We start from the raw sequence: 26,017 nt of genomic DNA, 5'->3' as shown, positions 1-26,017 counted from the left end.
CACTGCTTCTCGAGTAATCTACTAGCTAAAATAACTCAATGGCAATAACGCATACACAGCAACAGAGGGCATGGGGGAGTCCACATCACTCACCTGCTTCTGGTTGTGTCACTGCTGCATACCAGGACAGAGGAACAAGGCAGAGGTCTCTCTTATCTCACTGTCCCCTCAAATCTCTTTGTACCAGTATGCAGCGGCACTGCAACAGAAGGTGAGCGCTGCAGTCCCACCAACCCATCCACTGCTCCGCATACCAGCAGTTCTTGAAGAATTGCACTTTAAGCTATAGCTCTTTCTTCCAGGACTTGAACACATAAATAGATATTAAGGGGGAATTAAAAAGATAAAATACTTGCCTGCAACAAGTAATGAAAGGAGCAAAAACTGCATACAGACCAGAAAGAAGAATGGCGGGCAATCGCTGTTTATCTGTAACTGCAACATGTAAAGTACACACAAAAATTTATCACAGATGAGTTACAGTCTCACATTAGTGGTGCATAGATGAAGTAAACAGCAGCAACATAAAACACCTAAGAAAAACAGTAACAATATCACATTAACAGCTTCAAGGAAATACAAGTCAGACAATATTAGAAGAATACTGAATTTCCACCTTTACCATCCCCACCCCTTTCCAACTTATTGTTGCAAATTATCAAGCAGCACTCTTTTCTTTAAATGGTCAGATGTGTAGGAAGCTAAGCATAAAGGAACAATTTGACTAATATAACAGAGGAATAATTGTTTTACTTTGGCAATTCTAGACCCGAGAGGTACAACCTAGCCAAAGTTAAGCACAGTGAAGTCTATATCAATGGGAGAGGTGACTGGTTTTTGTTGGGTTATAGTCAATGTTGTCCCATGTTAAGAACACTGATTTGATACTTTGTGGTAGCCCAGGGTATCTTATCTACTCATCTATCTCCTGAGTTGGAGTGAGCCTTGCCAGGTTTAGGCCTCACCAGCGTGACAAACACATTGGGAAGGAGGAGGAGATCTAAGCATTCCTTAATCTGTCCTGCCTTTACTGCAAGCTGCACATGTCTTTGCTTTCTGCTTCTATGTCCTTCTATTCTGACTTTCTTCAGGCTTGTTTGTTGTTTTCCTTCTCTTTTTCTTGTCCTAAGAGAGACAGAGAGTGGCTGGCTGACTGGCTGGCTGGCTGCTTGACCAAGCATCTGATGGCATTCATAAGTGTCTGAGGCATTTATGGTGAGTGCCATTTGTCTCTCATCCCCAGCCCAGTCGCCATCTTTGTCTGCTGGAGCAATGGTTTGCATCCCAAGGGAAATGCAGGAAGTGGCCCCTGTTGACCTTCCCAATAAAAAAGCAGCTGCCAAAGGGGAAGCAGGCCCTGGACTGCTCCTTCTGGCGTTCCATGGAGGACACAAGAGCAGCTCGGAATGCCCAGAAGATTGGAAGCACCTTGGCAGAGTGTCAAAAGCTGACAGAAGAGGGGGTTCCTTTAGAATAGCTCCTGGCCTCACTTTCCCACATCCCAGAGGCAGAGAGGTTCACCCAATTCTGGATCTGCAAGGCCAAAATGCTGACCTGTCAAGGCCCATTTGGTGCAGCTGGGCTGCATGGCACTGCCGCTACAAGAAGTGAGGGAACCTGCTGTGAATATTCTGAGGAACCTGAGCTGGGCAGCCTGGGGTAGACAATGGATTAAGGGCCCTGGACCAGGAGGTGGGGTGCTAATGGCTTCCCTCCTTGCTTCGGGACCATCTTGACTGCGAGTTCTGGAAGACTCAGGATACTTACAAATTATTGGGGTGGGGTTCAGGATTTTTTGTTGGGGGGTCAAGATTTAACTTTTGAGATATTAATTTTGCTGTTTTTGATAAAGTGGCACCTCTGGTTAAGAACTTAATTCGTTCCTGAGGTCCATTCTTAACCTGAAACAGTTCTTAACCTGAGGTACCACTTTAGCTAATGGGGCCTCCCGTTGCCATCGCACGATTTCTGTTCTCATCCTGAATCAAAGTTATTAACCCAAGGTACTATTTCTGGGTTAGCAGAGTCTGTAACCTGAAGTGTCTGTAACCTGAAGCATCTGTAACCCGAGGAACCACTGTACTGATTTTTTTTTTATCTTTCGATTATGTTGTGTACATTTTATTTATCATTCATGGCTACTTTTGTTATGTTTTGTTATGTTTGCAGTTATGTAATTATTTTCATGTAAACTGCTTTGAGAATGGTTTTAACTATGGATAGGCAGCATACAAATAAACAATGATAATGATAAATCTAGTTGAAGTGCTGTTTGCACCTCTCACAGGTGTGATCAAGTTATCTGACCCAAAGCCAGTGACTAGAATCATAGAATCATAGAGTTGGAAGAGACCCCAAGGGCCATCGAGTCCAACCCCCTGCCAAGCAGGAAACACCATCAGAGCACTCCTGACATATGGTTGTCAAGCCTCTGCTTAAAGACCTCCAAAGAAGGAGACTCCACCACACTCCTTGGCAGCAAATTCCACTGTCGAACTGGAACAGATAAGTTCCAGTTCCTGTTCAATTTACATCTGTGACCAAGAATGAGTGGAACTCTGCTGAAGTACAAAAATATGCTTGTTTTGGCAAACAAGTTTTATGTTCTGCTACTTGACATTACAGAACTGCTGAAAGTACCTTCCTGTTGCTAATCTACTCTGCTACACTTTACACCTGAAAGATGGTCATGCACAATTTGGAGATGCCACTGAGACATGTCTAGATTTCACCCTGTGCACCTGAGCTCCCAAAAAACAACTGGTTCATCTAGGGACACTTCTGGACATAGTAAGAGGGTTTATCCCCTCAGCATTGGACAGAGTAATCTGAATTAAAGCAGCCACCAGAAGTCCCTTAACAGCAAAAAAAAGTGGTCATTACGCAGCTGTCCCATGCCTTTGGGTGTGCATATCAGCATCACAAGCACCACCTTGGGCAAAGCTCCATGCCAAGCCATCACAGTGGGTGCTACTGCCTTAGAAGCACTCACCAGTGACTGGTGACAGCAGGAAGACACCATCACCTCACGATACCACATCATCTCTGCCTGGCCACATGCTGGCGGACAAATAGCCACAGCTTATGTAAAGGCACTCCCCTTGAAGATCCAACTCGAGCCATCATCACATTGGATGACAGCCTGCTGGGCTGGGGCACTGTCAACATCTTTCAATTCAGGCCCTGTGGTCTCCTGTGAAGGTAGACTATTATTGTGGGGTGGGGGGGTGTCAACTAGCTCAAACTCACAGCAGCCTACCTGGTGATTCAGCACATCTCCCCTCAGTTTTGCCTTATTCACATCATTTTGTGCTTAGACAATGCTACAGTCAAATCATATTTGAGCAGGCAAGGAGGCAGAAGAGGAAAAGACCTACAGTAAGAAGCAGAGAGATCTGAGGCAGACAGATTCCCTTTTCGTGTCCTTTCAGCTGCCCACTCTGGGGCACAGGGTTTCCACATCCACCCTTGCTAGGTGGGCTACATACAAAATTCAAAGAATTCCAATACCAAAAAATGTGGCAGCGCATTTCACAAGGGCTGCAGCCTTTCCACCAAAGCTCCTTTAGAGGATCTCTGTAAAGCAGCTAGGAGTGTATCCCCCAAAGCCTTTTGTCAAACACTATAAAATTGACAATTATGTCATTTAAAAGTATGTCAATTTTATAGTAAACTGACAAGCATGTCTCAGCTGAGGTTGAGGCTGTCCTTCAGCAGATCTTCCCAGATTAATTGTCAAGGTCCTGCCCAAATTGGGATTAGCCATTTTATGTCACAACCAGACAGGCTCACTGCCGCTATGAGTGCAATTCGCACTTACCTGAAATACAGGTCTCCATAGTGTGAGTGAGCTAGTTAAGGGCCACACCCATATTCAATGAGTGTAATAAAATTTGAGAGTTGATTGGAAGTATCACCTTGTTGGGATTAGGTTGGCTGCGTAATGATCAAGCCTTGCTTTCAAGGCAAATTTACTCCTGTTGCAGTTCTACTTTTGGGGAGGGATGATTGTATGTTTGTCCTTGTTACTGTTCTATTTCATAACCATTTGAATTTCAGTGCCTGCTTTCCACTTGTCGAGTCCATAGACTGAGGAATGCTGGGAGCTCCGCCCCCTTCCCAAGACATTTGTCTTGCCTTTGCTGCACTGGTGGGTCCTAAAACCCAACCTCACTCAAACTTCATAGATCTACGTTTGAGGTAGGTGCCAACCACAGTTTTTCACAGAGGAAAACCTTTTAGCCCTATACCTTTGTCGTATATCCAGACATCACGAGCATCACATTTCAAACACAATGGACCGAATAGTTAAAGAGAACCTCTTTTTTAAAAAACCATAAACAGAGGAAGTTTCATCAAATAATGATGGGTGGGGGGCTGGTCTGCTTTACAGCAATTCTATTATTCAGAGAGATTACTTAAGGACTAATGTAGAGGCTTTTATCTTTGTTCCCTTTTAAGATTAAAACAGCTACTAAACATTCAGGAAGCATACTGTGCATTGTGGCTTTTCAACCAAAAGCAATTTCAAAAGCCAATTCACAGAATTATTTTTGCCTCCCATATTTGTGACTCAACACATACATCCATGTCTCTGATGTTAGAAAACATTTAACAAGAGAGCCGACCTAAGGAACAGTTAATGTCCTCAAGTATCCAATAAGTCACATGTTTATGAACTCCTGAAAACACTTGTTTTAAAACCTAGCAGAAAGTTTTCTATAAACTCCATGGGACATTAAAGGTAGTCCACTTCCTACTATAAAACTAACATTCAAATAAAAGTATTGCATCCAAGTCCAGCAAAGGTGATGCGACGGGCAGAAGGAAACTTCCTGCCTGTGGGTTGTCTGCTGGATCAGGCCTTCCAAAGGCTACTCTATGAGGTACGGGGGGGGGGGGAGGAATTCACCATGATCAGTGCCAGCAATCTCTCTGCAAGCACACATGCTAAGCTGTAGACTCATAATGTGCAACTATGTACACAGAGCACTTGGATTGGGGACACAGCATTATATTACTAAGCTAGGAGCTAGCCCAACTTCTCACCTAAATCACAGGCTTTTATAATATGTAGATAAATTCCAGAATGAACTTAAATGGATACTCCATTATCCAACTTTTTCAGATATCCAAAGTTTTCCTCACCTATATTAGCATTTCATGCCTCCAGCAATACAGGAGGAAGAAATTCCCTCATCAGACTTTTTGTTTTCACTTCGAAAGGAGAAACAATATATAGAGTCTACAGAATGTGAATACTGCAGTAGAGAAGAACCAGAAAATACTCTACAAAAATATAGTTATATACGCTTTTGGTAGAATATCTGCAGTTCAGAATAAAATACTTTAGGGAAAAAAAACCTGGCTGGCAGAAGGACTTAAGAGTGTTGCGGACTGCATATAAAGTGCTTTAACTACCAATATCCAAGTTTTGAGTATCTGGAAACTGAAGTTATCGATACAATTTTTGGGATGATCTTCAGAACTATTTAAAACTTAATATAGAAAGAGAAGTTTACTAGCCCCTTTTGCATCAGTGTACATGCTAATAGGATAATTTCAACATCTAACATTTTAGTCTTACCCCCAAGCCCATATTTCAAAAGTCAATACACCATCAGTTCTTACTTGCTTTGAATTAGTAAGTACTAAACTGGTGTATTTTCATGTACCTTTTACATCACCTGATGTATCCACTCACCACTCAACCATCGCTACTGTATTAGTGAAAGATTCCCAGCAAAGCTGTTGCCCAAGGATTGTAAGCTTTCTACAACACATACAGTTGACCACCCTGATCCAAATAACAGTGATCCATGTAAAGAAGCACACTTGCATACACAGCAGCCAGAAGGACCAGGATGGGATGGGAGCAGCACATCTCTGCACTAGCCCAATGGCTGACTGGCATTGGCTTCAAGCAGTTATTAAACTTGGGTGAAAGCAGGGGGAAGTGAACATTTAAATCCTGGAACTTCTCGCTCTACCTCCAACACACAAGTGCCTAAATAAAACTGTGCTGTGTTGAATTTTACTTAAGTTCCTAAACAGGACTGGTCTGTGTTTGAGGGGGTCTGGTGGGGAATAGGGGATACCAAGACAGACTGTGGGGATCCCCAAGAAACAACTGGGGTCTGAAAGAGGCCTCTGTTTCCCAACCCTCATCATTCTGACAGAAAGCATGAGTGCAACAGCCTTCTCCTACCCTATCTCCTTTAGGGCAGCATACCAATGAGTCTGACATCTTCCCAGTTTTGCTCACAGATAGCTAAGATGAGTCTTCTTCGTTCAGTATTTTGCTGAGAACTGCGTCATAGTAAGGACTGAAGACCATCTTGTTGTAGTCAACAAGGCGAACGTACTTGATAGCAATTTCCTCCAGCTCTTTCTGAATAGGGCCTAATCCACCAGGAATGGCAGGAAGAGATTTCTGATGGCCAGAAGCAAGGTAGCTCTCCAGAAACGACTGGATTCTTGAATCTTGAGAAGGGAAGTAAATTATTAGTAAGACTTACTGAAAGATCCAAAATTCTTCTTTTGGTAATACACATCAAATAGGCCCATAATGGTGCTTTATTTTTATTTTCATACAACCGTCTTATTGCAATCACAGACAGAACAAAATCTGGAGTTCTTTTAGCATCATTTCACCTTCATTTCAAACATTCCCATCTATCTCTGCTTCCCAGTTCCAAGAGGTACACCATCACTCGTAGATAGAAAACTCAAACCTGACATCACTTTTCAGTAATTCTTCAAGAAAACGTTTCATTTTCCAAAAGCAGCCCTTCCTTCCTGGTTTTTGACCTCCACACCCTGACAAAGTAGCTTTATAATGGTTATGCTAGGCAGTGGCTGCAGGCTCCTGCCGCTTCCCTTTACAGGATCCAGCACTTAAGCATAGTTTCCCATTACATGAAAACTTTGAAACTGGCTTTTAGCTTCCAAACAAGACAGAGTCATTCAACCAAGGTTTAATGGCTTGTTTTGAAGCCCTTGGTCATGGTTTCAGGATATGCATATAATAAGAAGCTATGGTTCAGTCCTGGCTTGCTTTTGCAGCTCAAGAAAGGGAGGAATGAAGCAGCAAGAAAGGGGCTGCCTACAAGTGCATACTGTTCGTGCATATCCTGGCTCTTGAAACCAGGATTTTTGGCTTAGTCTTATGATGTGCACATGCAGCCAATACAATCTCTCATCTCAAAACGAGTGCATTCACCCATCTGAAGCATTACTATCCCCTTCACTTTACAAAAATAAGATATACCCATGTCCTCAAATGTATGTTTGACTTAGACATGCAGAACAATGGATTTTGCACAACTACTGCAGGGAAAAGAGCAGTCATCTGATCTGCAAAGCATACCTATCAGTTTGCACACAGTGTTATTAGGCTTGGCCACAGCCTGGATCTGTCCTTTAAGCTCCGTCTCCTTCTCAAGTGTGAAAGGTGTGAATCCATGTTGGGAAAGGCAGCTATTAACTTCAGCACAAATCTTTTCACTTATGACAGCCAATGCTTCACTCAAGTTGAAGGAGCTAGAAAAGGATGATCAAAATTCTAATATGTTTTAACAGCTCATAAGCAACATGGAATTGAATTGACAGGTTAGCTAATGTATGCCAATCAAACATGAGCTATATGGGTAAAAATCTTACAGACTGAGGAAACATTACTGGAGGAATCATCACACACCAACCACTTCCTTTTTAAAGAGGGAATTTGAGTTCTCAAAGAAACAAGCGGGTGTGTCTATATTGGGGGGGTGTCAGCAATTTCCTAGACACAACTGGGAGCTACATTAAGAAAAATTCAGACTCATAACTCTTCCGAATGCATATGTTTAAATGTTCTCCACACAAGAAACTACCTATAGCCCTTTCCCATTCTGTTTTATTTCTTACATGTGAGAGTATCAGGAGATTCCCACAGCCCTGTAATCTGAAGTGATATAATCATAGGTTACTCCAAATGTGAAGATTAGAATTATCCGAAAGGCTAATTATTCTTCATAATGGAAATTCCTCATAATTTCTAAAGCCTTTTACTACTTAGAGAAGTAGAGAAGAATGTGCAAGTCTCCTTTCAAAACAGGCCCAAGATCTAGTGGAAACTGACGTCTATATCATCCTGCATCACCCTATAAAGGGCCTCAAAGGCGCACGATACTCACGGGAGGTGTAGACCTGTCAGCAGTACCCGGATAACCATTTTGAGATTGGCCGTAAATGCTGGCAGGCCTGAAAGCGCTGTGCCTGCAGCGTTGAATGTTACCAGAAGAATTGCTCCAGTTAAAATAAGCTGGTCCAGTTCCAGCTGCATTTCCTGGAAGCGGCTCTGGTCCATTAGCACAGTCTGGAAAAAAAAATTTTTAACACAACAGAGGATAGTAAATTCAGAATGCAGGGAGGAAGGCAAGATGATGTAATAGTTATACAGTGTAAGCTCTCAACGTCCATTTCCTAGTGCAAGAGACTGTCTGGTGAAGGAGACAGTGCTTCTAAAGATAACGGCAGCACCCTCACCTCAATCCTCTGGTCTAGCCAGGTGCTGTACTAAGTATCCTTGCAAGAACAGCCGATCCACCCAAGCCTCAGCAAAACGTGTCAGGTTAGCCCTTTCATCCATGATAAGATTGCAGATGAGCATAGACCTCTTCCAGACTGACTAACAGCTCCACTTGACAAGAGGACTCAGTGTATAAGCTACCAGGAACTTCTGGATGAGCAGAGGGCCCAAAAAGAGCTGATAAAGACCAAACGCCAAGACCTCTAGCCCAGAGGGTAGTCAGCCTCTCCATTTAAACCATGCCTCCCCGCTGCCCACAACCACTGAGGATGAGGCAGCATTATGGTAGCTCCCTGCCACACACAAGCACATCTTGACACCATCAGCCAAACGCACTGTATGCAGCATAAAGATGAGGTTCAAAGACGATAATCTAAAGACCAACAACAAGCACATCCCACATTGCCGCACAATCCCATACTCATCCCCATCCTTTGCATTCAAAGGCGCTTGCCCAACCGAGTTCAAGTGTATGTCTGAATGCACCCTACCAATCCAAACATTGTTATAGTAACTGCAGAGAAGCAAATAGTTACCTCTGGAAAAGGCTTTTGCAGATGATCCCATTTGAGGAGTTTAAGGTATGCATGATTCTGTACAGCAACAGGACAGAGCACAGGAGCAGTACTGGTAGACGTGGCACCATGATCAATAGCAGGCACCATTCTGGATCTCAGGTCATCTGCAGCTTCTTGCAGCCACTCAGTGACGAAATCTAAGGAATCTGTTTTGAGGGAGAAACCAGACCATTTTCTCATCAACCCATTTTCCTGCCTATCCATTTGAAATATTTTTATACCGCCCTTGGTCAAAACTGATTGCACAGAATGGTTTGCACGATATATGAACAAAATAAAACAATCAAAACAGTTTAAAACAAAAGACATGAAAATAGCTGACAAATAAGATGAGCAGGTGCAAGATGTGAAACAATACTTAAAATGCCTAGGGGAATAGAGAGGTCTCTCATCATCACACCTAAAATATTTCATACTTGGAGCTATGAAAAAGCCATCTCCCTACTTCGGATCAGCGTCACCTCCAATGTGAAAGAAATTTAGGGAAGGGTGTCGGTCCTTAGGGAAGATGACCTTAAGAGTGAAGGCATGTTGAATAATTCTACCCAAGGGCCTATTGTTTCTGGATTTTCAGCTGACTGAATTTTTTTAGCTGGTTAATAATTTGGCTTTAAAAACTGAAATAGATATCCAGACATTTGCACTCTGAATGCTTATTTTTATTAGCACTGCTCATTTCCCCCTAATATAGTTATGCTAAACTGCAATATTTAAACTGCATTGCATGCTCCCATTCATGGCACTGAGAAACACCCAAGGTTTATGCAGAAGGACCTCCCATATACAGCTCATCAGACATAAGCTCCACTGAGTTCAGTAAGCTTTCTGCCGTTCATGGGGAGTTATTTTGGCATAATTATCAAATTAAGGACTGAACAGTTATGATGAATCAGCTTAATAAATTTGTCTTTTAATAAACAAAAAGCAGATCATTTAGCAATGCAAAATAACAAAAAACCGTACTTGGTTGTTTCTCATAAAGTTCCTGAAACTTCTTCCTTTCATATTCAACTGACTGCTGCATTAAATGTGGCCTTATGCTGGTGACAGCAAAATTAGCCATGTCCATTTTCATCAAGTCCAACACAGAAAAAATCTCTCTGCAAAATCAAGAAGACATTTCAAGCAGGTGTGTGTAGTTATTTAAGGACATTTATAAATCGTTTAATGTTTTTTTTATAAAAAAATCAAAGCAATGCACAGTATTTTAAAAAACGGTATCAATAAGAAATACAGCATGTCTAAATGTCTGCAGTAAATCAAATCACATGCCCTCAAAATTTGCAATATTTATCAAATGTAAAAGAAGGAGATAAAACAAATGAAAAAGTGAAGAGCTAAGGGGGCAAATCATATTTAAGTAATCTAACTGAAGAACTATGTGGGGAGAACTAGGAACAACCCCCCTTTAAAGAACAGGAAGAAATACAGTGCTTTCTAGAGAACAATTCTGTTAGCATATGTATTATATGCTAAAAATTACCTTTAGGAGTTTTTCAGATCACTACTGCCCAATTCTTGCTTAGATGATAAGCCTGAGACAGCTTCAGACTGCAGTTGGGGCTTACATGAATTAATGCTCATCTTTACAAAAACAAAGAGCCCCTCCCATAATGCTGGTTAGAAATTAAGAAAGATTTAGAAACTTGGTCACGATTGAAGCTTTCCTTGCTGGGCCGAATTGCGGCCGTAAAAATGAACGTTTTGCCAAAGATGTTGTTTTTGTTTCAAACCTTGCAGATCGTGGACAGAGTGGAATGTTTTAGAAAGTGGCAGAAGGATATTTCAAAGTTTGTTTGGCAGGGCAAAAAGCCCCGAATTAAGTTTAAAATACTAACTGATGCAAAAGAGAGAGGGGGGTTTGCCCTGCCAGACTTAAGGTTATACTACGAAGCTGCAGCCTTCTGCTGGATGAAAGATTGGATTTTATTAGAGAACACAGATGTCCTAGATCTGGAAGGTTTTAATAACTCGTTAGGCTGGCATGCGTATTTGTGGTATGGCAAGGTAAAAACACATGGAATGTTCAAAAACCATATTGTCAGGAAAGCAATTTTCATGGTCTGGATGAAATACAAAGACTTATTGGAAAGTAAGACCCCGAGGTGGTTGTCACCAATAGAGGCCAAGGCTCGGAAAAAACCCAATATGGAGGCCGGATGGCCGAAATATTGGGAAATAATAGAAAAAATCGGAGATAATTGGAGGTTGCAGAGCTTTGAAAAATTAAAGGATAAGGTGCAAGACTGGTTCCACTATGCCCAAATTAATGAGGTGGTTAAGCTGGACAAAAAAACAGGTTTCCAGGTGGAAAAATCGAAACTTGAGACAGAGTTGTTAGAACCAAAGACCAAGGTTTTATCGAGAATGTATAACTTGCTGCTTAAATGGAACACCCAGGATGAGACAGTTAAGTCAGCCATGATAAAGTGGGCTCAAGACATTGGGTACAACATTATGTCTGATGACTGGGAAAAGTTATGTACCACTGGTATTAAATTTACGGCATGTAATGCCTTGAAAGAAAATATTATGAAAATGATATATAGGTGGTACATGACACCAGTCAAGCTTGCAAAGATATACCATCTGTCCGATAATAAATGTTGGAAGTGTAAGGAGGCTGAAGGGGCATTCTTTCACCTTTGGTGGACTTGTCCAAGAGTGAAGGCCTTCTGGGAAATGATCTATAATGAGTTAAAAAAGGTGTTTAAGTACACCTTTCCCAAGAAACCGGAGGCCTTCCTCTTGGGTATTGTCGGCCAAAAGGTGTTAAAGAAGGATAGAACGTTTTTTATGTATGCTACCACTGCAGCAAGAATTCTGATCGCCAAACATTGGAAGACTCAAGATTTACCCACACTGGAAGAGTGGCAAACGCAACTGATTGACTACATGGAGTTGGCCGAAATGACTGCCAGAATCCGAGACCTGGGAGAAGAAGCAATGGAGGAGGACTGGAAAAAATTCAAGAATTATTTGCAAAAATTTTATAAGTTGTATGAACTATAAAATGACGTATAATTTGAAACGCTAGCCCCAGCAATGAGAGTGCAATATTTATGAAATTGGAAAATAATATTGAAGGGATCAAAGTTTAAATGTTAAAAAGGATAATATATTCTGTTTTTAGAGTAAATGGACAATAAGGGATTTAAACTTAAATTGTATTTGAAAGTACCAAAGAAACACATGAAACAAGGTTACAATTTGCTGATAAATTTATTATTAAGAATGCATTGTGCGGGAGATGTGGGGAAGTTCGATGGAAAGTTGAAATAAGCTGTTGAAGGGGTATGATCTTTTTTTTTATTTTATTTTACATTTTTCTTTCTTTTTTTTCTTCTTATGTCTTCTGTCTGTGTCTGAAAAAATGCAATAAAAACTATTAAAAAAAAAAAAAGAAATTACAATGTCAGGCAGAAGGCCGGACTAGAATACTTTCCCATGCATCTGGTATCCAATGTGGAAAAAAATCTTTCTCCTCCTTTCCCTTTCCCTTCATCACTGAGGAACATACAAGCAAAATATGAATGCCCACCTCAGTCTGACATGTCAACTAAAGCTGTAGGGAGGGATAGACATAAATGCCACATTTTGTGTGTATTTAGGAGTATACATGATTTTATTTACTTTCTAAACTAGCTGGGGAGGGAAAGCCCAGTTGCAATGAATGCCTCTATAAAAGTAGTCTTGGAAAAAAATATTCCATATTATTCACTATTCTTGCACTTGCATTTTCACCAGTAACTTCTCCATCAAACAATCACGAACACACACATGTATTATTTCATTGCTACATGCATAATTTTTGTATCCTGCCAATGGTTATCATAAACATTCAAAGTATTTTTCCATAGGCAGACACTGATTTAATGTGAGTACCTGAACAGGGGAACAATTTCATGAATGTCTTTCAGCTTCTTAATTTCCTCATCTCTAGCTGGAGCACAGAGCGTTCCCATCATTCCAATAATGAACTCTGCCAACTTTGAAATGTCAAGGGCACCATTCTCTGCCTCCTGTTTTATCAGCTCCAGGTCTAGAGCTTCGGTAATCTGATTTCTTAATCTAGTATGGCCAGGCAGCAAAAAAGACAAAAGTGTCTGAAAGAAAGCAATGTTCCTTTGTTAGCTCATAGCAGTATTATGTTGCTGTATCAATCAACACTATTTCAAAGTGAATAACAGTTGCAGCAATATTGTGTTACTAGGAAAAGTAAAATAAGGTCAAATCATTAACAGTTTTAATAGAAGTTTTCATTCACTGTTTTGGGGTTGCATCCAATGAAGTAATCCCATGTGTACAAGGATTTCTGCTTGCTCAAGAACGTCCCCTTCCTCTCCTCCATCCCCCCACCAGTCTGTTGCAGGGCTTTTTCCAACCCCCTGGAGCATATTTGGGTGATGGAATGTGGGGAGAGGGAAGGGTAGTTCCATTCTGCAAGTGGAAGCCCTTGCACAAACAGGATGACTTTGCTGGATGCAACCCTTGGTTTCTGGAGCAGGGGGTTAACTCTGGTGCTTATGTGTGTATGCATGCATAAGCTCCAGTGTATTGAAGGGTGACAAATTCTGCTCCATTTTATATCCTTGAACTCACGTCTGATGCTTCCATTCTGCAAAGTGGTGTCAAGGAGGGACATCAGCAGGGAAACAGGGGATGTGAGAAAGGGTACTTAACCTGTTCTTCAACTGCCACTTTGCTGAAATTTTAGAATGATTATTTCCATCACAAACATGGATCTGAAATAGAGATGGGGTTGCAGATTGCAAGGGGGAAACTGTAAGAGAGGGTAGGATTAAGCTCCGCTTCTCTTGCTGCCGCTTCTTCCCTGCAAATCTCCTTCTACTGACCTCACTTTGCAGAGGAGAAGCAGTGTGCAGGTTCTGAAGATACGCGGAGACACAATGAGTAGTTCCAGCACAGATGTTAAAGGGGCTAGGGAAGAGGAATGAAATGCCTCAGTCAATCAAGTGGCAGACTGTGACCGACATAATTTTTCACTAGCGACAGGTTGTAAATTGGATTACGAGACAACAGAAACTGTTTGCCATACTGATTCCAGAGCACAGTGGGGCAGGGCTTAAGGCTATGAGTCATTATGGAAGCACTGCAAAGCTATCCAAAGGATTCAGGTGTTGCCTGCCATCAGTCCATGCCCTTATGAAACAGGGTCAATGCTGAAGACAGGACACTAGACTAAAGATGCCATTGGTCTAAGAAAATAGGAACTGCCTTGATAGATCAGGCCAATTAATTTATCTAGTCTTGTACATTGGCTCCAGCAGTACCCAATCAAACACATTTGTGAAGCTTGAACAGGACATGAGGATCTCTAGTTGTCTAAATCAAAGATGCTTCTGAACATGCCTCATCATATTTTTACAACTCTTTGCAGGTATTAGCAAACAACATAGATGAAGTCCATCTGGAAGAAAATATAAACACTTTGACTTTCAAAAAGCTTTTGACAAAGCACCTGCCAAAGGAACTTAGCAGTCACAGGAAAGCAGGGCAGAACCTTTTTATGGGCTGGTTACTAGTTAGAAAACAGGAAGCAAAGAGAAGGAAGAAATGTACTGGGAGCAGGAAAGAGTGTAGGTCTCTGAAGACCTGTACTGGGATTGATAGTTGCAACTACCCTTAAACAAGGTAGAATCATGTAAGGACAAGAAGTATGCTTATGGAAATACATTAGCCCCTCTTACCTCTTTGATCTCTCCCACAAGTTTAATTGCATGATCATATGATGGTGGATCTTCCTTTAGCTGTGTTTCCAGGCAATCCCAAAAAGCTTTGTGGACAATATCCCTTACTCGTCTTTCAAGGCTGACAAGCAACACAACAGGAGAAGAAAACTGAAATGGTAATTCTAACACAAAGCCAAGTACAATGAGCTTGTGATGCTTGGAAAGGGGCGGGGGGGGGGGGGACCATCACTAGCAGTTAGATGGTTACTTGTAATGTCCAACATTACAGTTGACGAAAATACATTGGTAGAGAACAAGATAATTCATTGCGTCCAAGAGGAAGTTCTAGCTCAAAAGGAACACGTAAGGGAGACTCTGTCGCCAAAATGGGATGAAAAGGATAGGGGATGTAGCTGCCAGAAGGGCTGGAAGGTTTTGAGACCTCCCTCCATAGATAATATGCAAAACAGCTTCCTAAATGAGTTGTGTGGTGAATGTGGAAATTTGAATCATAGCCGATTATGTGTGTATTCTGATGTAAGCATTCTATCTCCTCCTATGGCAGGAATGCTCTTAACAGACTTTATGTAGAAACATGAACATAACGTTCCCTGACTACATATAGGATATAACACTTGAGCTAGATGTACAATGCTAACCTTCATGGCTATATGAGCCTGTTGCTGATGGCCTCGGGGGAAAGGTTGTGGTTCACAGGGTGAGGAGGATCCCATGCATTTGGTTCATGGCAAACAGAATATGGTGTATCTGCTGTTAACAAGCTTATGTTCTCTTAACAAATGCCTGGCCAGCCACAACATTTTCTGTATTTCTCACTTCCATGTAAAAACAGTGAGATGTTTTTAACTGATTTTTTTTCCTACCCCTGGATCCACTAGTTGCAGTGCTGCCTTTTCGTACAGCAAAAATTATATTTTTGTTTTAAACTTTTTAGGCCTGTGACAATAGACATATTACCTGTTTTCTGGCAATTCGGCTGGCTTAATCTGGAAGCCTCCATTGACGACAATTTCATGGGCCAACACCATGTTGGTAACTCCTTTTGCCGTTTCCATTAGCTCCTCCACTGACACAAACTGAGGAGGGCTGGCTGTAAGGCAATGAAATACACTTCAGCAAAATGTCCCATTAATTAAAAAAAATGGTAAATTAACAAAGATGACTGTTCCCATCTCACTGAGCATGGCCTGTATTATTTTAAAGTTTACAGTACCTAAGAATTGATAAGGATGGACAATCGAAGATACCACTGGAAATAGTAGAAGTAAATGTCCACTATGTTTCAAGAATGTCCTCAAAAAAGATAAGCTATCTAATGGTGCATCTCAACCTTTCCCAATGTGGTGACTTCCAGATATGGTTGGCCTGCAATTCCCATCATCCCTGACTGGCTGGGGCTGATGGGAGTTGGTCCAACAAGATCTAGAGGGCACCAGGGTAGGGAAGGCTGCCATGTTCAGTCTGTGACCATCCTGTGGAGTTTGTATGCTACCATCATGTTTGAAGCTGCACAAAGAAGTGGGCTGTTTACAGGTCATTCTGTGCAAATCTGTGCCTGTAAAATTCAAAGATGAAGAGAAGGAATATGCTTCTCCTCACCAAGCCTTCTGAGAAAGGAAGATATGGTCACAAAAAGGAAAAAGTGAAAGCTGTCAGATGGGCAGAATTTGTGCTACAATAACATCAAAGAGGAAAATTGGAAAGGAGGGCTGTTAAAGGGAAACAAAAGATATAGCCCTTCATCAATGTGTGAGGTATGCTGAATTCATGACATTGGAAGCAACCAAAAACTCTGCCATTTAAGGAAGAAACAGAAAGGAAAAGCTGCAAGATTTCCAGCTTCAGGAAATCAAAACTGAGATTGGACTACAAACAAGCATAGGGCAGTATTCTATGAATGTGCCCCAGTAATGCTAGGATTCTCACTTGTGCAATGAGATTCCTGCATTGCAGCCGGTTGAAATAGATGATTCTTGGGGTCCCTTGCAACACTACAATTCTGTGATTCCATGACTTTCACACCCTCTCCTTGCATGTACCCTCCCCAAAACAGCTCAAGAGATTTGGGGAAACCATTAGAACAGATTTAGGGGGCATGTGGGAGTAGGACGGGATAAAACATTCAATTGCTCAAGTAGAAGTCCTTGCGTTCACAGAACATTCACATAGCACTACTTTGGATACAACCCACAGTTCTAACATTGGGTGTCAGTCCAATGTCTTATTTCCTCCCCATGCATTGGAGTATGTGGTGCAATATCACAAAGTGAGGTAGAAAGCCTGGCTCAGCATTACTACTTGTTTAATAAATATGTTTTATTGAATAAAAAAAACATACTGTTCAGAAAATGCTCCATTTATAGTGAGAAAATTACCTTGATGTACAGAACACAGAGAGAGAACTCCTGGAGGGTATTTTGGTTCTGAAGAGGGAAATCAGGTTTGAATTAGTAATTTTGCTTACCTTGAGGTGTATTGCCTCTGCTGGGACTTGGTGTATTCTGTCGAATCTTCTTTCTGGAAGACTGTTCAGAGTTATCCAAGTTGTCCTGCTGATTATCTTCTGATTTACCTGATGTTCCTTCACTTGTATCTGGCCTGCCTGGGTCCTGGGACATTCTCAGCTTTTTGGATTAAGAAGAAATAAATTAAACCAATACACACACTCCCACTGAGGCCAAATTTCTGCTAAATCCTGCATCTAATTCAGTTAGTCCAACTAGGATTCTACCTAAGAATTTTGAGGGGAAATTCTCTGAAATTGGGGGGAGGGGGAGAAATATGTACTGTACAGAAGTTAGACCTATTTATTTAAAAACACTTGAATAAAATAACACTGTTTCAATATTGACAATGTTGCCTGGAGACGTTTGGGTAACAATCAACTAACAAGGATTATAGATAATCATCATCATCATAATAGCAGCAACTGTAATTTCAAATACAGAAAGATAGTAGCTCTGACATCATGCCATATTAAGAGCTGTGATATAGGCTGGAAAATAATCCCTTTCCCAAAGTACATGATATTATAACCTGAATTAGTAGCATAATTAATAGATATAATAGCAGGCAAATAAGGCAGTTTTAAAGTTATAATTAACTTTTCTCAGGTGGCTATATTTGACGAAGCATAAATGTATATGCATATAAAATACATGGATGTGTGATAAAATTATGTGGGTCTGGTTAAAGTATGTTAACATTTTTCAACAATTTCCTGGGTTTTGCCACCTTTTTAATTTTGTGAAATGTAACCATATAAGGAAATGTATGCTACTGAACAATCACAACAAAAATACTATTCAAGTAATGCTTTTTAATTAATTTGCATGTAACATTTAAACCATATTAGAACCACATTAGACATCAAGAAGAGGTGGCAAGAATACACAGAGGAATTATACCAGAAAGATATGGATGTCTCGTACACCCCAGGTAGTGTGGTTGCTGACCTTGAGCCAGACATCCTGGAGAGTGAAGTCAAATGGGCCTTAGAAAGCACTGCAAATAACAAGGCCAGTGGAAGTGATGGTATTCCAGCTGAACTGTTTAAAATTTTAAAAGATGATGCTGTTAAGGTGCTACACTCAATATGCCAGCAAGTTTGGAAAACTCAGCAGTGGCCAGAGGATTGGAGAAGATCAGTCTACATCCCAATCCCAAAGAAAGGCAGTGCCAAAGAATGCTCCAACTACCGCACAATTTCACTCATTTCACATGCTAGCAAGGTTATGCTTAAAATTCTACAAGGAAGGCTCAAGCAGTATGTGGACCGAGAACTCCCAGAAGTGCAAGCTGGATTTAGAAGAGGCAGAGGAACCAGAGACCAAATTGCAAACATACGCTGGATTATGGAGAAAGCTAGAGAGTTCCAGAAAGACATCTACTTCTGCTTCATTGACTATGCAAAAGCCTTTGACTGTGTTGACCACAGCAAACTATGGCAAGTTCTTAAAGAAATGGGAGTGCCTGATCACCTCATCTGTCTCCTGAGAAATCTCTATGTGGGACAAGAAGCTACAGTTAGAACTGGATATGGAACAACTGATTGGTTCCAAATTGGGAAAGGAGTACGGCAAGGCTGTATATTGTCTCCCTGCTTATTAAACTTATATGCAGAATTCATCATGCGAAAGGCTCGGCTGGATGAATCCCAAGCCAGAATTAAGATTGCCGGAAGAAATATCAACAACCTCAGATATGCAGATGACACAACCTTGATGGCAGAAAGTGAAGAGGAATTAAAGAACCTTTTAATGAGGGTGAAAGAGGAGAGCGCAAAATATGGTCTGAAGCTCAACATCAAAAAAACGAAGATCATGGCCATTGGGCCCATCACCTCCTGGCAAATAGAAGGGGAAGAAATGGAGGCAGTGAGAGATTTTCCTTTCTTGGGCTCCATGATCAGTGCAGATGGTGACAGCAGTCACGAAATTAAAAGACGCCTGCTCCTTGGGAGAAAGGCGATGGCAAACCTAGACAACATCTTAAAAAGCAGAGACATCACCTTGCCAACAAAGGTCCGTATAGTAAAAGCCATGGTTTTCCCAGTAGTGATGTATGGAAGTGAGAGCTGGACCATCAAGAAGGCTGATCGCCGAAGAATTGATGCTTTTGAATTATGGTGCTGGAGGAGACTCTTGAGAGTCCCATGGACTGCAAGAAGATCAAACCTATCCTTTCTGAAGGAAATCAGCCCTGAGCGCTCACTGGAAGGACAGATCGTGAAGCTGAGGCTCCAATACTTTGGCCACCTCATGAGAAGAGAAGACTCCCTGGAAAAGACCCTGATGTTGGGAAAGATGGAGGGCACAAGGAGAAGGGGACGACAGAGAATGAGATGGTTGGATGGTGTTCTTGAAGCTACCAGCATGAGTTTGATCAAACTGCGGGAGGCAGTGGAGGACAGAAGTGCCTGGCGTGCTCTGGTCCATGGGGTCACGAAGAGTCGGACACGACTAAACGACTAAACAACAACAGAACCACATTAAGTGTACTTAATTGATTCAACCTATTCCCAATAAAATATTTGACTTCAAATAGTTATGAGTATACTGGGGCATGGTGGACTTTGATGTGTTCATACAGTTTTGCTTACTAAATATAAGTCATACATGCTAAGGGAGTTCCCCATCAATTTAGGGCACCGGAAAACTTTCCCAGAAATGTTTCTAGAATATTTCTGGTTTTAACTTTTTGTTTCAGAAAATGTTGTTTTCTGATTTTAGCAATGACTTTTGTAAAAAAACAAAACAAAAACAAAAACCGGTCCCTATTACTGCTAGAACATTCATTCATCTAAAAGGCAATAAGTGATGAAACAAGAGACCTTTGCCATCCAATGATGTGAAGATGTGCAATTGCCACCACAGATCACACACATCTACCAAACTAACATCATCTCAAATAGAACACAGACTATGGGAAGCAGTTCACACTTTCAGCATCAAGTCGCTAAGCAATGAGACAAGTGATGCTGATGGATATGAAGACCTGTCTTTCATCTCCCCAGGAAATGCTGATATGAATCAGATACTGCCTCTCTCGCTTAAGAAAAAAAACAAAATCCATCCCTGTAAAGACCATCTGGGATATGCAAAGCTGGCTGGTTGCCTGGTTAGCTAGTCTAGAAGGGAAGCCTCTGAATCAGCAAAATGGACAAAGGAAAGGAAGAACAAAGAAGAAATGCCTCACACAATTCTTACTATAACTTTTTTTTTAAGAGGAATTGCTCAGAGGTAGCAAATGGGATTTGAGCAGCCTGGGTGGGGTGGGAAATCTGACCTTTTGAGTCCATAATCCTATATAGGCATTCAGGATCATATTATAATTGTGTGAGGCTGGAGAGCACATGCCTGCCCTTTAGGTGCCATTACCCCAGCTTCTCCACAATGTCATTCATGTTAGTGGAGTCACATCAGCATTCCAAATGCATGTAGGCTGCCCCATGAGATGGATCTCCAAGCGCTCAAGGTTCCAGTTCATTGGGCCACTTGGAAGGGTGTTACACCCCCCCCCCAGGAGCACCCTGCAACAGTGCAGGCAGGGTGACTGATCACAGTCCCACTCCCCAGCCTCATGTGATCATAGGCACATGATCCTGAGGGCATGCACTAGATGATGGTAGCCTCTTTGCCATATAAATGAATTGTCACATAAAGGAATTGTCACACTTACTTCTCACTTAATGTCCTTGGACCAAGCCTTCAGGTTTTAAGAAAAGGGCAGAGAGCCAGTGAAGCAGTGGGGCGAGACTACAGCTTCAAGTTCTGCAAAGCCAAATAGAAGCAAGAGGTCTGTAAGAAAGCCACCACAACAGAGTTAGGTTCCACAGCAGCAAATACAAAACGCCAGTAACAAAGGGCAGATTTGCAAATAAGCATAGGAATCTGACATCCCAAGCCTCCCAAATCTCTTACATGGAAGGAGGCCCTACTTGTTTAGATACAATTTATACACTAATAGGCTTGTGACTGATCACAGGAATTTAAAGGCAGACTGTCACAGCAGTATCCTTCCCATATGACATTTTCCTGCAGTCACACTGCTATTTTCATTATACTGTACTGTGTGCTGTGTGTAGAAAAAAATCCTAGTTATTTTGTATTCACAATGCCTCTTTCGAACTCACTGGCATCATTTGAAAAGCATTTGGAATCCACTAGGCATTCTGTCAAGTTTTCTTCAACACAACTGACACTGAGTTAATTAACATTCAGAAATATATCTCATAATAACAAATAATAACATATCAAACAACATCAAACATTAAAATGCTTCCCTATACAGGGCTGCCTTCAGATATCTTCTAAAAGTTGAGTAGTTACTCATCTCTTTGACATTCTGATGCAAAGGAAAGTTAGAATTCTCTCAGGATTCATCTTCTTGAGTTTTGACACATACCCAAAATTTTCCCAAACCCAGAAGACCCAAAGTATGTATGACTGATATAATCCAGGATCGACACCTGTTTGTATATATTATTCACATTCTAGACAAAACTTCTAAAATAAATAGAAACATTAGAGCAGACAGAGTTTATCCATATTTTCAATGAAGGCAGAATTGTGTCTGGACTTCTACCAGTGCTGCCTTCAGTTTTTCGAAGTAAGTGTTGGTTACTAGCTTATGGATTAAGCAAAGAGCTTCAACAAATAGAACAAAACAAGACACTTTGCTAGATTATAGTGTACCATGTTGCTATTTTCTCACCCCTGCTTCGGAAACAGATGACTGTATAGGAAATGAGGGATTTAAATAACCGGTTTTCTACTCTAATAATTAAAATTAAACATCCCTAAATATACCCATGATTTACACATATTTATGGTTTGCACTAAGCTCCCTGGTGTCATATGTAGTTTAATGGCTTGGCTGTCCATAAATTGCCAAATTAAGAAAGGAAGCAACCTACAATGCACTGGATTCTTCTGATCGCATTCAACAGCAGAACTATGCCTGTGTGACCAACTCCAGCCAAGTAGTTCTACAGCCTCTGACATCATGGAGTCTTTTAGCATATGCTCGTGTAAGTGAAAAAGAATCCAAAATAGCAACATCCCCATCAAGAAGGCTGATTTCTCAGACACCGAGAGACAAGCTAGATATGAAAATGGCAGGTCCAACATGGATCCTGCCAACTCCATATGAAGTGGTGGAGTGGCAACTGAATGGAAGCAGGGATATGTGGGTTGGGAAAACTAACTCCCCCTCCCAGTGAAACTGCTGTACATCTGCTGCTTTTCTCCAGCACGATTTATTTTGGTTCAGAGTCTCACTGAGAGGAAAACAATAATGGCAGTTCATTGGACAAAAAAAAAAAAAAGATGGGGAGAGTCACATTTACCATCCCTCTGACCACTTTTACAGATGGGTTCTATGACAGTAAAGATTTGGGTAACCGAGACGGTAAAACTTGTTTGGGTTCTACCACCTCAGACTACAGACTATATGACTGAATCCTTTTCCTTACACGCACAAAAAAGATTCCCTTCACTAAATGTCAGGGAGATGAGTTCTAGCTGAGGTTTCTTCCTAACATGCTTGCCTTTATTATGTGAAATATGCTACTTCTACAGACACTTCCATCATTTTCCTTTCCCATTCAGTTCTCATCTCAGCACTTACTTTCTTTTAATCCTGATATCATTTCCCCATATGATTCTCCCCCCTTGTAATCATCACTTTCCCAGATTCTTTACTTTCTTCAGAAATTCTTTGGTAGTCCCTTTCCCCATCATTCTTAGACCCACTCAATCATTTTTTCACTCAATCTTTTCTTTTCTATTTTAGCATTTCCAACTTCACTTTGGTTTTGTGTGTTTTCCTCCTTTTAATGCAGTAGCCTTTGTGCTGTAATGCCCCTTAAAGGTTTATGAACTGCTTGCCAGCACAGGTGAGAAGTATTTAATCAGCCAAGTGGTTGAGTCTGCCTCTAGAAGTATGTGTTTGCACCTGCTTGTGTTTAGACTAATGAATAAACCTGACAGATGTGTGGCGGGCTTGCGCATCCTTGAGTTTATTTCACAGAGCTTCTGAGAAGCAACCACCATAGCCTTCCCTAGAAGCCACAGGGTTTAATTTGAGACAGGACTTCACAGCTTCAGAACCTTGGGCAGTGTGATGCTCACACTAAAAATATGCTAATCATTATAATGACTTATTCCATAACAATGAGCCTATGCAACCAGCAGACATGCATTGAGAAATGACATCCATGTCAAAAGGCTATAATTTCCAGCTAGGTTTGCACCCTGCCAGCTCCCAATTAAGGGGTTTCTGAACAGAAGGCAGCAAAGGAAAATGAGAGAAACAGAGCAATACAGATCAACGAGACAGAATTCCTCTTTGATGTCTTCCAAACTTTGCAGCCAAGTTTTAACAGCACTGTTTACAGCAGGGGTGTTTACCACCACACAGAAAAAAATGGCACAGCACTGCTTTAAATCAATGAAGTTCAAACCAGGTGGCTTTACAGGCATAAAAAGAAAAACTGAGGCTTCCTCCTCACTCACTTTTTCTACCGTCATGCACACATCCCCATATGAATGTAGACAAGTGCTTGGAAATAAAGCAGCAAAATTTTAAAGTTTTGTATAGTCCCCATTATCAAAAAGTTTCCTTAGCACACATCAAAACAGGTTGTTATAGTGTTAGAGCATGTCTTGTCCTAAAGCATAGTCCTAAAATGCATATATATTATCTTGTTTGGATTTTATTTACACCACAGCATGACTACGCAGTTTCCTAAAAGTCTGCATGAAACTCTAAAAAGATGACTACTCAGACAAGCATGTAATGTTGAGGTTAAGAACTAGAAAAACAGGGATGTGAGTTAAGTGCCAGCTATTTCAGTTAAACTATATATTTCCCAATGTGACACATAAAAAATTCTCAGTGGGCACAGACAAAGCTTTGAACAACTCAGAGAGAGTAAAAATAAGGGATATCAGAGAACTGCTGTATTTCTTTCTGGGGAGCTGCAGAGTTATGAAATAAAATATATCCATTATATTCCAAAACCAGGAAAATCTTCAGATATAGGATTAGAACAATAATACTGTATCCATTTAGCAAATGAAAGACTGTTGCTGCAATTCTGTATTTTTTTGGGGGGGGGGCACTTCGGTCACAGGGGGCAAATGTCATCCTCCAAGCATCTCTATCTGGCCCTTGGGATGCTCACCACACCCCCTCCCCAGGGGACCCCCATCACTGGCCCTGTCCCATACCCTTCTTTCCTGGCTGGAACGCATCCTTGAATTCTCCACCCTGCCTGGCTGGGAGAATAGAGAGAGAGCTTTATGAATGTGTGTAGAAACCAGCCGACTATACAAAGGTAAAACTGAACAGTTGTTGCTCTTGCCACTTTGTCCTCTGGCCCTGCCCACCACTTACATGTGGCCCCTGGTAGGAAGTGGTGGAGGAAGGGGGTGCGGGGGCTGCAGTCGCCCTGGGTGTCATGGGGGGGGGGGGTTGACAAAATGAGTTTGAAGGAAAGGCAGAGGAGAGGCTACAAGGGTTGGAGAGGCTCGCCCCGCCCCCGCGCAGCTAGCTATGCCGCTGCTGGGAGGCTGCCCAGAAGGGAAGGCAGGCCTTGATAATGCATGCATGCCTACCTAGCAGTAAAGTCCCACTGTGCTAGTGGAGCTCATTTCCGGACAGGCGCGCATCGGGAACTGACTGGAAATCGGCTGATTTTGACAGCCCTTCAAAACAAACTCATGCTTTACGGCTGTTAACCCTTGACGAATGCTTCAGGCAGGACAGTCACGGTGGAATTTCCCCGCTCTCTCCATGCACGCTGATAAGCAATGCGACCCCTTCTGATTTGATCTGGATTAATGGCCCACACAGGACGACAAGGGTTGTGCTCTCTCCCGCATGCCCTCGCGACCCCGGCCTGGGACCACGATGCAACAGAATAACAAGCAGCGCCGGTTCTGCTGCAGCGCCCGCAGGTGCAGGGACAGAGTTTGCGGATCTCTGGGGTACCCAAATCCGACCCCACGTCCCCCCAGCCCTGGTGCAGACAGGGGTGGCAAGGGGTGGGGAGGGGGACCGGGCTGCAGTGGGAAGAAGACGTCCCGCCCACCATTCCGCAGCCCCGCTTACCCGAGAGGGAGGCTTCGAGCGCAGGAAGACAGCAACTTTTTTGCACCCGGTCTCCGGAAACCGAATCCGGGCGGCGGGGGGGGGGCGGGAAAGGGCGCGGCCCCTCAACGCCAGCGCCACTAGCGGGAACTCCTCGCAATCCCCGTCGTCGTCGTCGTCCTCTTCCTCCTCCTCCTCACAGGCAGCCGGGAGCCTGCAGACGGCAGGGGGAAGCTGGCGGCTCCTCACAGGGCGCCGCCATGTCTGCGCTCTCCCTCGCTAAAGCGGCTCAAAGCAAAGCGCGAGGAGTCCTAATGGGCAGCTGCGGGAGGAGGGAGGGAGGAGCGCGCGCGCGTGCCGGCGATAACAATACGCAAGATAGCTGTCAATCAAGAGACGAGGTTGTTGGCGGAAGGCGTGAGGGGCTAAAGGCTCTTCCCTCCCACCCCGGGCCTTTTTTCTGTTCCAGAACTACCGCTGCTGCATCCAGGCTTTTCCCACTGTACGTGTGCATGGAGGGAGGGGAGCGCCGTGCCGCACAAAAGCCCCACCACCAT

The 26,017-nt window shown here is 42.3% G+C and overlaps 1 protein-coding gene across 4 annotated transcripts; it reads right to left on the bottom strand.

The window, feature by feature from the left end:
- Positions 1–408: 408 nt before the first annotated feature.
- Positions 409–25,734, bottom strand: TCP11L1 (t-complex 11 like 1). Of its 4 annotated transcripts, XM_082231631.1 has the most exons (12): positions 25,482–25,734; positions 21,045–21,163; positions 17,329–17,488; positions 15,822–15,954; positions 14,862–14,982; positions 13,036–13,256; positions 10,114–10,250; positions 9,109–9,296; positions 8,178–8,359; positions 7,370–7,542; positions 6,366–6,483; positions 409–435 (listed from the first exon to the last, which is right to left on the bottom strand). In XM_082231631.1, the coding sequence occupies exons 3-12, from the start codon at positions 17,480–17,482 to the stop codon at positions 426–428; spliced, it is 1,437 nt and encodes a 478-aa protein (XP_082087757.1). In that variant the 5' UTR covers positions 17,483–17,488; positions 21,045–21,163; positions 25,482–25,734; the 3' UTR covers positions 409–425. The 4 variants fall into 4 exon arrangements, with proteins under 4 accessions (XP_082087757.1, XP_082087754.1, XP_082087755.1 ...); XM_082231628.1 differs by lacking the exon at positions 409–435 and having other exon boundaries at positions 3,218–6,483; XM_082231629.1 differs by lacking the exon at positions 409–435 and having other exon boundaries at positions 3,218–6,483; positions 21,045–21,136.
- Positions 25,735–26,017: the final 283 nt, after the last annotated feature.

Source organism: Podarcis vaucheri (assembly GCF_965113315.1).
Source record: "Podarcis vaucheri genome assembly, chromosome: 1".
NCBI lineage: Eukaryota > Metazoa > Chordata > Lepidosauria > Squamata > Lacertidae > Podarcis > Podarcis vaucheri.
The sequence above is the reverse complement of the archived record's forward strand: the minus strand, read 5'-3'. Positions and strand labels throughout refer to the sequence as shown.